The following is a 13,434-nucleotide window of genomic DNA, read 5'->3' as shown; positions in this document are numbered from 1 at the left end:
CTTGTTTCTACCTCACAGGTTCGAGGTAGAGGAGTTGGTCTGACTCTAGGCCCAGGCGAAAGGCATGACGGAGATGGGATCGGCTTCACTCGGCCGTCTGTCCTTCTTTCTCTTCCGTTTGAGAGACCTCGTTCATATTGAAGCAGTAAAGATTAGTGTTCAGTCAGAGCAGGCTTCCTTGTTTACAAACAGACTAAAGAGGGAAGCGGAGGGGAAACTGAGTCACGGAGGTAAATCGCCGCCTCAGCCAAAAAAATCCCAGCCTCGTCCAGTGCCAGTGACGATCGCTACATATTTGCCTACAATGAGTGTCAGTGATGTAACCGAGCCTCGGGAAAGACCCTCAATAGAGCCTGATTATGTTGAGTGAAGGGGGAATTAGTGACTGAATGGTGCTGGTTAAGCCACTGCTGTGTTTGTGGAACGTGTGTGTGTGTGTTGTATTGTATTGCGATCGCAGTGTGACCGCATGCTCTTGACCCAGCGTAGAAACCCGTCCTCTGGCTTGCATCAGAGCTCCGATGATTCCGTCGGCTCGGTGTTACGGCTGCACCCGGGACGGTGTCCGATAACGTGATCGCTTGTTAGTTGAAACGCAGTGTTTTTTTTTAATCAACACCGAGCCAGTAAACACGTCTCAAATCAGACCTCAACAATTATTAACACAGCTGTGTTAATAGCGTCGCAGCACGCGACTCCGATCCGGGGTCGAAGTGCGAGTGGAAACAGCACACGACGCCGTGTCGTGTTCGTCTCAGGAGCAGCTTTATAGCGAGCGTCGATATATTAACGTGTTCTAAGCTCGTGCGAGATTAGCATGCAGGATGTCGCTGAAGCGAGGAGTAAAACATGAACAAAGGAGAAAATAATCACCAGAGTGATTATGCGATATGATGTGGCTCATAGTTAATTATTACCCAAGATCACCGGGTCTCGACTGGGCAACGGCTGCAGTTGTTATTTATTAAAGAACAAAACCGGAGTCTAACGTAATCATGGAAGATTTCTGAATCTGATTTCGAACAGCTGCTCATGCAGTTTGGCAGGCACTTATTTCCAGGGATTTCAGAACAGCCTAACAGATATTGCGTCACCGGGTGGGTGTGGCCTATTTGATAATCTAACCCTAACCCTAGTTTTTGGTTGTTCATTCATTCATTTTCTTCCGCTTATCCGAACTTCTCGGGTCACGGGGAGCCTGTGCCTATCTCAGGCGTCATCGGGCATCAAGGCAGGATACACCCTGGACGGAGTGCCAACCCATCACAGGGCACACACACACTCTCATTCACTCACACACACTACGGACAATTTTCCAGAGATGCCAATTAACCTACCATGCATGTCTTTGGACCAGGGGAGGAAACCGGAGTACCCGGAGGAATTTGTTATTGTTTGTTATATTTGTTATTTGTTTTCTAAAATAAATCTACCTGTATGACCGTTTTGTCCTTCGTAGTATGCTGTTTTTTTTTTAAAGAGGGCGTTTTTCCAAGACCTCCGGAAACACGCCCACTTTAAGTCTGGTAACGAAGCCCCTGGAATTTAGTGAATGCCCATGCAGTTTGCCCTCTTCCTCATACACGAGCTCACGGAGGCCTGCGATTGGCTAGAGTTACTGCGATGGACAGGAAGCAGAGAGCATTTTGCTGCTGCTGCTAAACAGTACAAAATATTATATCATTATAGGATATTAGAAATCTTTCAGTATTCAGTACATGGACAAAGACGGTCGAGAAAAAAAACCAAACTAAATTCCTGATTCCTCCTTGTTTTTTTTTATTTAACAAGCAAAGCAGCATTTCTACCCGAGTGGTTGTTTACAACTACAAACATCCTCATTTTATGATGTCAAGAAATGATCAGAGTTTTCTAAACTCTCGTCAAACGTCTGATCGACGTTGGGAGTTTGCTACCATTTAATGTACCGTATTTCCTGGTGTATAAGACGTTCTGTAAGAATTTGAACAGAAGAAGAAGAAGAAGGGGAAATGGTTCATTATGGTACAGATGCAAATGTCGATTTTGTCCTGTTAGTGTTGTGTTAGTTCCTGAGGAGAAACTAAAATAAATAAATAAAAAAAATTCTCGAAGCACATTCAAAAAGTCTGTGATGAAGTCAAGAGGGAATGAAATCGCTACGTCTGAATCGTGAACCATCCTAAATGCCACTTTGCTTTTGTAGATCCTATCATCCGAGACCGGTTGGTCGCCGTGGCAACTCTGCCTTTTTTTTTTATTTAAAATTTTTCTATGATTTTTAAAAAAATTATTTTAGTTAGCTGTAATTACTGTAAAACTGAGACAATTTAACGTGACTTATTGTTCACGATGCCGACGATGAGATCGGTAGTGCAGAGGTTTTATTTTTAAATGTTACCCCGGTGGAGATTTTTTTGTGATTGTTGCGACCAAAAAAAAATAAAAAATTTAATAATAATAAATACATTATTTTCGAATCGGTGAGATGACGATCACAAGACTCTCCTGTTAAACTCCTAGCAGTGAGACATCTGTAATGTCAGAGCTGTACTCACGTCACAGACACGCGAACGAACGGGAGAGCGCTCTGTTTCTACACGTGTCGCGATGTCGCACGGCACGCCTCGAGTCTGACCTGAAGACAATCCGAGTTTGTTTAACTTTGTGTTAATATCTGCGATCGCAAAATTCTGACGTCCAGGAGGGATTGATGACGTTATAGTTTACGTGTTACATACATCGTTAAAAAAAAAAAACATTTTTTAGTGTACTGGAACATTCTGGAGCGTCTTATATTCCAGAAAATACGGTAACTGATTGATTTTTCATGATTCATGAATAAAGAAAAGTCTAAAATCTGTTCAATCGGCAACGATGACATCACAATTTGTGACAGAATGAAAGAAAGAAAGAAAAAAAAAAAACACCATCGGATCTTCATGGTTTTAAGCATCAGCTTAAAAAAGAGCAAGTAAGAGAGTTTATAAATTTTCCTCTCCAGTGCAAGTCGGCTGTCGAAAATGCGGCCGCGTGTTAATACTGCGTAGGTGTTGCGTACAGCGAGTGCCGCGGTAACGTAGAAAACACACGCAGGCTTCTACGTCTTTATGCTCTCGTAGTTAGCGTTGGTTTTTTTCCTGCACTGTGACCTTTCGTCTCCGTCTCGCCTTCCTCTCCTCCGGCGTAGCACTAGAAACGTGCCGAGAGTCCACTCTAACATAGAGCACAGGGACAGTAACCGCAATGGCAGCTCGTCACACCACCACCACCACATCACACACACACAAAGAACAGGAGTGTGTCGATGCTGAAATAAACAAAACCTCACACACACACACACACACACACACACACACACACACACACACACACACACACACACATCTGCTGCTCTTTCCTGCTAAGACAGGAAGTGCAGCTCTGAATGAATTAGTGATGAACGTGACAATGACGAAGTGATGTCCTTGACCTCTACCCTTTCTGATTCCCCTGAAACCTGCCCTCCCCCCACACCACCCACCAACCCACCCACCCACCAAAAAGTGCACTTTTTTAATAAATGAGCCCGAAGTCCTTCTGAGAAACAGTCGTCGTCATGGTGAGGAGTTCGGTCCGTTTACCAGGTCAGGGTTTTTTTTTAAGGCTCTAAACAATGCAACATGCAACAGCTTCCCCTCGGGATCAGGCAAAGACGTGAATGCAGTTGCGAAGAGACAAGAAAGGAAAAATCCACGATGAAAAGGACGAGCTAAAAACATTCTCCAGTCCACAAGCTTGGACAGTCTGGTAAAGTCTATAAAAACTGAGCAGGAGTTCAGATTTCCAGAAACTTTTGCTGAAATAGCCAAATTTTTCTCCCTCTATTCAAGGAAGGAAATAAACTCAGGTTAAAAGAATTGGTCAGGTGCATAGAGCTTCTGTAGGGGGGAGAGAGAGGGTGAGTGTGTGTGTGTGTGTGTGAGTGAGAGAGAGAGAGAGAGAGAATGTGTGTGTGTGAGTGAGAGAGAGAGAGAGAATGTGTGTGTGTGAGAGAGAGAGAGAGAATGTGTGTGTGTGAGAGAGAGAGAGAGAGAGAGAGAGAATGTATGTGAGTGAGAGAGAGAGAAAATGTGTGTTTGTGTGTGAGTGAGAGAGAATAGGAGAGAGTGTGTGAGTGAGTGTGAGAAAGAGAGAGAGAGAGAGAGTATGTGTGAGAATGTGTGTTTGTGTGAGAGTGAGTGTATGTGTGTCTAAGAGAGAGAGAGAGAGTGTGTGTGTGTGTGTGTGAGAGAGAGAGAGAGAGAGATGGAGCGTCTTCTCCTGGTGTGGGTGGAGCTGCTGCTAGGAGTTCTGTAGGAGTCTTCTGTAGTGAGGCATGACCTCATGCTCAGGCAGGTGAAGGTTGAACTCCAGAGCCACCAACACGGGGAACTCGAAGGCGATCAGCTCGCGCCGGTTCACCCGAAACCTCTCCTCTAGTTTCTGTGGGGCAAAAATACCACAGCTTATTTATTATACAGCAGCTCCAGAGGATCCAACACTACACTGTCATCAAAGTCGCACACAGCGCTAAAGATTTAACTCCCCTCTGTCCTGTGTGTGTGTGTGTGTGTGTGTGTGTGTGTGTGTGTGTGTGTGCGCGAGCTCAATCTGCTCAGGTTCTGTTGACATTTTAAAGTCAAGTGACATTAATATTTAAGGAAGCTCATCTGAACAGCTTTCTCCTTCCGATCCAATCCTGTCTGATCTACACAGACCCGAGGGTCTCAGTAACGCAGGTCTACAAAGGATTCGTAACATATTTACTGCTCATATATTTTGTCAACTGTTACAACGGTGTAAAATCCACCGATCCTTTCGTGACGCGAAACCCACGCGTGAAAGTAAAGTTGGTCCTTCGGTATCTATGGACTTTATCTTGTCTTGTCTAATCTAATCTAATCTGATCTTGTTGAACGTTGCTCTTCGGAGCAGTGAAACGCTCCACACACAGCTGCCCGAGCCTGAAATCCGAGCGAGCTTACGTCGATCAGGAGCTTGACCTCGTGCTTCTTGAGGTCTCCACCGATCTTGGCTGCCAGGAGGACGCAGGCTCCGGCGCAGAGTTTGCGGTTCTGCTTGTTGAGTTTGCCCTGAAGGACCAGCTTCTCAAAATAGACGAAGGCCATGGCTACGGTGGGCTCCTCGAAGCCGCACTCGTCCTGCGCCAGCTTACGGATCTCTCGTTTCAGACTGCGGGACACAAGCAGACAGATATCAGCACTTGCTCCAGCTTGCTCACTCACACACACACACACACACACACACACACACACACACACACACACACACACACACACCACTCTACAGCCTGGTCAGCTTTACCTTCTGATTTTGCTGAGCGTCAGACGAATGTGAGGGAACTTCTCCTTAAACGTCTCGTTCATGTCCTTCTTCAGGTCCGACGGCTTGACGTACTCGATGACCGTCGTCTGCGTGAAAGGACGCAGAGTTTAGTCGGCATGCTCCGTCGGCTCGGACACGAACACACTAATGCGCTGGTACGGCGTTGTACTAAATACAGACTGGTGTTTAACCCATTAGTCTTTAACTCTTCATCAACATTTGTAATTTGGTCTTTTAAATGTTTATCGTCATGAATCTATTTTTTTATTTGCATGTTTCCTGGCACATCATCATCATCATCATCATCATCGCCTGAAATAAAGTTAGAATAAAGTGACCGCTCTGTCTTATAGCCGTCGGACTCGTTCTTCCCTCTCTGTGGAAAAATAAGTGACGGTGCAGCGGAGACAAGTCGCCTACTGAACCCGTACGACTTTGAACGGTGACTGCGAACATTTTGTTTACTGAAGAGTAAAAAAAAAAAATATGTCGGTCTTAACGCAAATTTACAGACGGCAAGTCGGTCGGACTTAAAGCAAAAAAAATGTTTATTTGAGTCGGCCCTAAATTGACAGGATCGGTCAGGTTACGGCAAACGAGAATATTTCTAAGGATGGCCTTAATTAAAGTTTTTGTTGAAGCTGAAACAGTGAGGAAATGAACCCGAGAGTCTACGGACGCATGAAGACCAAAAAGAAGTCGTTTCGTTGAGACGTGATAACGTGCGGAGAAAGAAAGTGAGAAAGAACTCATAAATAAACAAACAAATAAATAAATAAAGACTACAGCTGAAGACCGACGTAACGCTGTGGTGTTAATTCGTTATTTCAGAAGGCCACAGAGGAGGAAATGTCTCAGGAGGAAAAGGGGGGTGGGGGTGGTGGTGTTTCTTTCGTTCTTTCTTTCTTTTAAATATAAAGAATTACAGCGTCCAAAACCTCATGACGCTGCGAGCGTGTCCGGTCATGTGACACTCCTCTGTACCTGGTGGACTTTTATTTAACAATGAAATGTTTGCCGGGACCTTCTGTTCCTTTACTGTAACCTGAGGCCTGAAGCCCGTGGGAACGGAGCACTTAAAGTCAGGGGAGAAGAAACGGAGATATCGGGAATTAAATCCGTGTCGTAAATATTCACCACAGACCTAAACAATTCCTACGCTGGTGATGTCTACTGTTTCCCAGCAAGACACCGAGAGCGTGCGGGTGTGTTTGTGTGCTTCGGTGTGAAAGACAAACCCGTCTCACCATGTAGGAAGAGAATATGAGCACACGTTTATGTTTTCCACATGGCCACTGCGGGTCGTCCAGAAGGTTGGGGTCGTACTCCCTGAAATCTCCCGCTTCGTTCCCTGCGGATTCACGGCAAAGCAAAACAAACATCTGAGAAACATCCAGGAAAACAGCCGTGACACAGAGAGGCTCCGAAAAGATCTGTGCTAGTGTATTAATCTTGACTACGTTGCCATTTCTATAATAACGGCTCACGCTCAAAAATCTAAGTTAAAATATATATATATATATATATATATATATATATATATATATATATATATATATATATATAAAAAAAAAACCCCACATGCTTTTGTTGGTATGGTGACGTTTTCCGTACTCCGGTCTCTGGCGTCTGGACGTTCTGTAGTTCCAGTGGGATTTTATTTATTTATTTTTTCTAATGAACGAGCTGTGTGATTGAATGATTATTTATAGCTGCTAGAACACAAGCTGCTAGCTTTACAAACGTTCTGTGAAAACGTTAAACGTAACTATAAACGGATAGAAAGTAGAACGGGTCGTTTATTAACAAAGCAAAACTTATGGACTTGGCCGATTTTACTCGCTAGATCCTAGAGATCACGTAATCCTAGGGATACCGATTTATTCTGAACGTGTCGAGGTTATCGGAAATGCGACCGGCTCCGAACTAGACTCGCGATCCGGTCAAAACTGTAGCGATGACCTTTTAGCCTTGGGAAGCGAGCGTGTGGCGACAGCAGCGGCAGGCGTACGCACCCGTGTCCAGACTGCTCTGGTGGCTGTTGGCGCGTGCCAGGATGAGGCTGCGATGGCTGGCGTTACGAGACTGCGAGAAGGAAGACGTGGAGTCGATGGTATTGCGGCGCCCAAGGACGTTAGTGGAGTAGAGAAACTGCATGTAGGACACCGTCTGTGGAGACACGGGGGATGGGAAAAAATAGCTCTGGTTACTATGGAAACACAGGCTTTTTTGTTTGGGGTGTGTGTGTGTTTGCTTACACTGATGTTCGAAAGTTTTTATCACCAGGACTTACATTTATATTCGTCTTGTCTATAAAACAAAGTAATTCGACATAATAGTGCGTTCGGGGGTAAAAGTGATGAACCTGGAGGTAAAAGGAAGGAAATACGGTGACGGTGGTGGTGGTGAGGGGGGGGGATTATCCTTGCTGAGGAGATACGTGCTGAAACTAGGAGTATAAATGAAATCACAGCACTCGTGTTCTCGGCCTCACCTTGCCGTCTGCTCCCAGCTCCACGCCCTCCAGCCCGATCACCATCTCCTTGGCACTGACGCCACCGGACGGGTGACGCTGACGGCCGCTCTCCACTTTCACACCATCCCTGCCAGGTTGACACACACACACACACACACACACACACACACACACACACACACACACACACACACACACACACACACACACACACACATTCTTTCTTTCAATCCCTGCTTAATCTAGGAAATTAAATCAATTTTTCCCTTCACCGGAACGCGGTGTGAGCTACAGCACCTGAGACTCTTAAGGTGGTCTGTTTCATCGCTGTATTACATTTTGCACCTCAGTGACTGAATCCCTGTGCTTCCTTAAATATGAAGATTGAGCAAAATCTTTCACATTATCTGCCATCACCAATCGTGGGGATTTATGGTGTACGAGGAAGTCGCCATCACCACTGAGGTGGGAATCGGGGGCTGAGCTGGAAGATGGAGTCGTGAAACACAATTAAAAGACAACGACGATAACTTTAGGAAGGAAAAAGAAAAGATTGTTCAACACCACAGTGTGTCGAAGTACTTCCTGTTAGTAGGTATTACAGTTGTCCAATTTTTTTAATAGCAGCTGACACAGGAAACTCCTTCCTCTCTTTCCCCGAAGACTTCCTGACACTGGAAACTCCTTCCTCTCTTTCCCCGAAGACTTCCTAACACTGGAGACTCCTTCCTCTCTTTCCCCGAAGACTTCCTGACACTGGAAACTCCTTCCTCTCTTTCCCCGAAGACTTCCTGACACTGGAAACTCCTTCCTCTCTTTCCCCGAAGACTTCCTGACACTGGAAACTCCTTCCTCTCTTTCCCTAAATACTTCCTGACACAAGACTCCTTCTTCTCTTTCCCTGAAGACCTCCTGACACTGGAGACACTTTCCTCTCTTTCTCTGAAACTTCCTGACACTGGAGACATGTCTCAAAGTTTGAATTTAATATATACGGATAATAAAGATCATTATATAGTTCATTATTTCATGTAGAATTATTCGACAGGATTGTAGGTACAGTGTCAGTAAGCAGGTTTGTCTTACAGAATTAAATCAACACCTAGCATGTGCTGGCTGATTATCAAACCTTGAGTACATTTCATTTTACAGCCAAACTGTTCCGTTATGATTTTACGCCTGACGTGAGCAAAGCCGCTGGTTAAAAGATGAGCAAACTAGCATCCGTTTTTAACCAAGAACATTAGCAAAGAAAACCAATGAAGCACTTGGAGAAACCCAGAGCCACCAAACTGTTCGGAAAACCACCAGTTTATTTGCTGGAAGCCTAGACAGCAATGCCGTGAGCACATATGGGGCAAGTATACACTCCCTGTACAGGTTAAAACAAAGGATTATGCGTGTCTGTCTGTGTGTGTGTGTGTGTGTGTGCATGCGCGCGCATGTGTTGGTGCGAGTCTGACATAACCGATCCAATCTCTACAACCATCAGTGTCTCTGGAGAGATAACTGATACGTCCGACGACTACCGTGTGCCAAAATCAATCCGACGAGCAGGAATGACTACAGAGGGCAAAGTGGGGAAGCCAAACAGCTACAGCTTCCAGTTCTAATAGTGTGTGTGTGTGTGTGTGTGTGTGTGTGTGTGTGTGTGTGTCTTGGTCTAAAACTTCCAGCAGTAAAAACATGTTATATATTCAATTCATTTCTCGCTTTAAAAAAAACGGACACTGTGCCGACGCAGCTTCACGTTAATTTATCAGTTTAGGATAGAAATAATAATTTTTCCTTAAAGACTGAGCCAGAGGAAAAACAGACTCCTCGAGTAACCATCCTCATCAGAGTGTGATTAAAAATCATTTCCCTTTAACCGTGCACTAAAAGATCAACTGTGTAACCAGGAGAAGCCAAAGTCTGAAGAAGAGATTTTTTTTTAAAGCTGGTTTCAAAAGTTTCTTTCTCTACGCAAAGCTGCGCCTGTCGAGTCCAACGTTCCTCCAACACTTCTTTCCCTTTTCTTTTGATTGTTGACTAAGAGCATCACCCAGGTACGTGAAGCGCCTTTCTTCATTGTACACTGCGATTTAGGACACACCTTAAAATAAAATGTAGCTAAATAAAGCATGCTAGCATTAGACCGGAAGTCTACAAGATCTCCGAGACAAAACAAAATAATAACTTATGATTCTATTGCTAAAACTTGGTTTTTTTTATATGAGGTTAGTATATGATAATTTTAATTAAAACAATAATAATAATAATAATAATAATAATAATAATAATAATAATTTTCCTTCTAACCAATAAAGTTTAGCGTTAACTTTTGGTTCAGTGAGCTATCAGTAAACACAGCTTCGTTCACAAGGTCGTAACCCAGAGTGGTGAGACAATAATAACTCCCTACGCTCTGAACTCGTGTGCATTAGAGCTGCTATCGTTTAAAGGGGGGAAAAAAAGAAAGAAGAGGAAGCTAACGACGTGGCGTCTGAGCCGCGGTTTGTGCGCGAGGTGTATTAACAATCGTTCGATGGTTAATGGATTTGTCTGAGAGAAAAAGATATTCCCTCCAGGAGAAAAACAAGTAAAACTCTTTCAGTCATTAGCTGTGAATGATGTCAGCTGTGAGCGTGGCGCTGAAAAATAAGCAGGTGCAGAGGATCAGATAGTGCCAAGAATTATACAGGCGAATGCCAGAGCTATGAATGGGAGCGAAAAGAAAACAAGCCGCATCGCTTCAATAAACGCTGAGAACGCTGCAGCACCGAAGGGAGAAAAAAAAAACAGAAAGAAAAGTCTTAATTATATGAATTACTAATATTTATGAATAACAGGTCCAAGCAGGAGAATAAGCGCATCGTACGAGCGTCTTCATGCTAATCTTCCTTTACTGTTTAACAGCGTTTTGCCTTGTAGCTTCAGCCCAGAACAACAAAAATAAAAAGACAAACTCTGTGGTTCCCATTAATCATCCCAGGATGTAGGATAAACAAAAAAAAAGAAAGAAAAAGAACAGAGGGAGTGATGGATGAGGAAGAAAAAAAGGAGTGATTGAGTCCTGTGGGAGTTTTGCTTACACAATTAAGCAGTCTGAAAATTAGCCTAGCCAAATCGCTAGCTTCAACAAGTCATCCAAAAATGAAATAATACAATATTCTGATGCATGTTGAGGGAAGATTTTGACAGAAATACATTTATAACCGAGACATTTATTACAGATATATATTTTTCATATACTAAAGTTTCTTTTTATTTCAGTTAAAGGTCCACCACTGCTAGCAGCTAGCTTTAAGGTATGCTAGCAAGCCCAAAAGTAGAGGTCAGAATACTAATTTTCTTTATTTTTCCCCTCACAGAAAATACATCCCTCATTGTTTACATCTCTGCTACTGGAAAACTACTGCAGCTAGCAATGTGGCTAGTTTTCATCTCTGCTACTGAAAAAGTACTGCAGCTAGCAATGTGGCTAGTTTTCATCCGTAACCTTAATCTTAACAAGAAAATAATTCTCGGTCCTTGTTCCTTGAGAAGAGATTTGAGTAAGTAAAACTCACATGTGTGATTCATGAGGTAAAAAAATTAGGAATAACTGCCGAAAAAAAAAAAAGCAGTGAGGCGTGATGAAGTAAAAAGGTTTACATGCTGAAGAATACATACCCTGTTTGGCTACAATCTCGATAGGGCAGGACAGAAAATACACTATAGAAGGATCTTCTGCCACTGATAAGGACTATCCTATAAAGACAAAAAATAATAAATGAACTAATTCAGTGAGCTATGTTGAGAACAGAGCAGGAGATGGAGCCATACATTAGAAATATATACAAGAATCTGTATGGTGTAAAAAAGAGTGTGAATAACATCGAGTTTAAAGATGACGGGGGGGAAAAAGGGTCATGCGGACATTCTGGGAAAGGAAAACAAATGCTTGGAGGAAGAAACAGAGAACACAAAAAGGAAGAAAAAAAACAACAACTCGATATTACAGGTCGTGTGTGTTTAAGGCTGACGCGCACCACACCGCTGATGGTCATGATCTCTGAGCAGCGCCTCAAAGCTCTGCTAAGGAGCTAGAAGATTTGATTTTTATTATACGATTTGATCCCGTTGTAGATGTTTGTTGTTCCTCATGCTTTCAGGTTGTCCTGTGACTCTTTCCGAATGGCTCGTGGATTCTCTCTCTAAGGGGCTTTTTACACCTGGTCACTTAAAGCGTTTTCTGTGATCAGATAGCTATCCGATGGTAAAAAGACCAGGTCTAAAAGCCCTCCGAAACGTTTTCGAGACGGATTTAAATCCGATCGTACAAACCCCTTCAGGAGGTGGTCTGGGACACATTTCAGATGTAACTGGACAGGTGTAAATGAATGTGGTTGTTCAAGCCACATACGTCAGCGCTATACTCCTCCCAAACTGAAATACGTCACTCGCAGGTGATCTTTCACCCAGGCGTCTCGTCGTGTCTTAAAACGCGCTGCTGCCGCCAGCGAAAATGCAGCAAACAGTAAATGCTGTTTTTTGTAGCATAAACGTCATAACCAGTTTTTTCGTCTTCTTTTTGATCGCATTCTGAAAACCGCGTACACTAAAGCATGTTCCATGTCAATTACCCTGGAAATGTGGTAAAATATATTTGCTTTTTATTGGGGTTAGAAAGATCGGATCGATATCCAATTATGTTGCCTGATGTAAACAGAACAGTTTTAACAAATCAGATAGCTATCATAGCGTCGCATGAATGTCCCGTCTGCGTATTTTATTTTTAAACAAGTATCAAAAAGCTTATCAAATATTTTGTTCATATTTATAAATCCAATGCCAAAAATATATATTAAAATTGTAAATTTGATAAAGAGGACCATGAGCACTGAACGTATTTTAAATAAACAAAAACCAAATGATCTAAACGTTTATTTCCCTCTCGCTTCTCACATTCCCAGTGCAAATCGAATTCAAGAAGAACAGGGAAAGAAAATAAAAATACCGCACCACTATGTTTCTCATGATTTGACAGAAAGTGTCACTATTCGTTATAGTCACGTGAGTTATATTACTACAACTGTAATAATTATTAATAAGCGATACAGAATTTAATTTTATTAGCGATCAGGTTTAATTACGTTTATAATTCCAGTTATTAAGAACATCCAAAGCATCATAGGGCCTTTTTACACCTGGTCACTTCATGTGTTGTCTCTGATCCGAAAAAACTGTTCTGTTTACATCAGGCCACATAAACGCATCTCGGCGAATCAGATATCGATCCAATCTTTTTACTCCCGCCCAAAATGCTAATATATTTTACCTCATTTCTGGGGTAATTGAAATGGAACACACTTTGGTGTACGCGGTTGGTACAAAAAACAGTATTTACTGTTTGCTGCATTTTCGCTGGCGGCAGCAGTGCATGTTAAGTCCAAACGAGACGCCTGGGTGAAAGATCGGAGTCAGCGCTGGTGGGAAAACATATTTGTTTCTGACGCGATGCACGACTCGCGAGTGACGTACGTCCGTTTGGGAGGAGTATAGTGCTGACGTATGTGGCTTGAACAACCACATTCATTTACACCTGTCCAGTTCCATCTGAAGCGCGTCCCAGACCACCTCCTGAAGGG

The 13,434-nt window shown here is 43.2% G+C and overlaps 1 protein-coding gene across 2 annotated transcripts in view; it reads right to left on the bottom strand.

Annotated features, from left to right (window-relative positions):
- Positions 1-4,148: 4,148 nt before the first annotated feature.
- Positions 4,149-13,434, bottom strand: part of cables1 (Cdk5 and Abl enzyme substrate 1) — a 17,416-nt gene continuing 8,130 nt past the window's right edge. The window contains exons 4-10 of one of the 2 annotated variants that reach the window (XM_027166128.2): positions 11,477-11,554; positions 7,841-7,949; positions 7,362-7,515; positions 6,594-6,697; positions 5,326-5,432; positions 4,986-5,193; positions 4,149-4,443 (exon numbers count right to left, since the gene is read on the bottom strand). In XM_027166128.2, coding sequence (XP_027021929.2) covers positions 4,303-4,443; positions 4,986-5,193; positions 5,326-5,432; positions 6,594-6,697; positions 7,362-7,515; positions 7,841-7,949; positions 11,477-11,554 — 901 coding nt within the window. In that variant the 3' untranslated portion in view covers positions 4,149-4,302. The remainder of the gene's footprint in view (positions 4,444-4,985; positions 5,194-5,325; positions 5,433-6,593; positions 6,698-7,361; positions 7,516-7,840; positions 7,950-11,476; positions 11,555-13,434) is intronic. The other variant, XM_047806326.1, reaches the window with a different exon arrangement.

The sequence above is a fragment of the Tachysurus fulvidraco genome, chromosome 22 (assembly GCF_022655615.1).
Source record: "Tachysurus fulvidraco isolate hzauxx_2018 chromosome 22, HZAU_PFXX_2.0, whole genome shotgun sequence".
NCBI lineage: Eukaryota > Metazoa > Chordata > Actinopteri > Siluriformes > Bagridae > Tachysurus > Tachysurus fulvidraco.
This window is presented reverse-complemented; position numbering and strand designations above follow the sequence as displayed.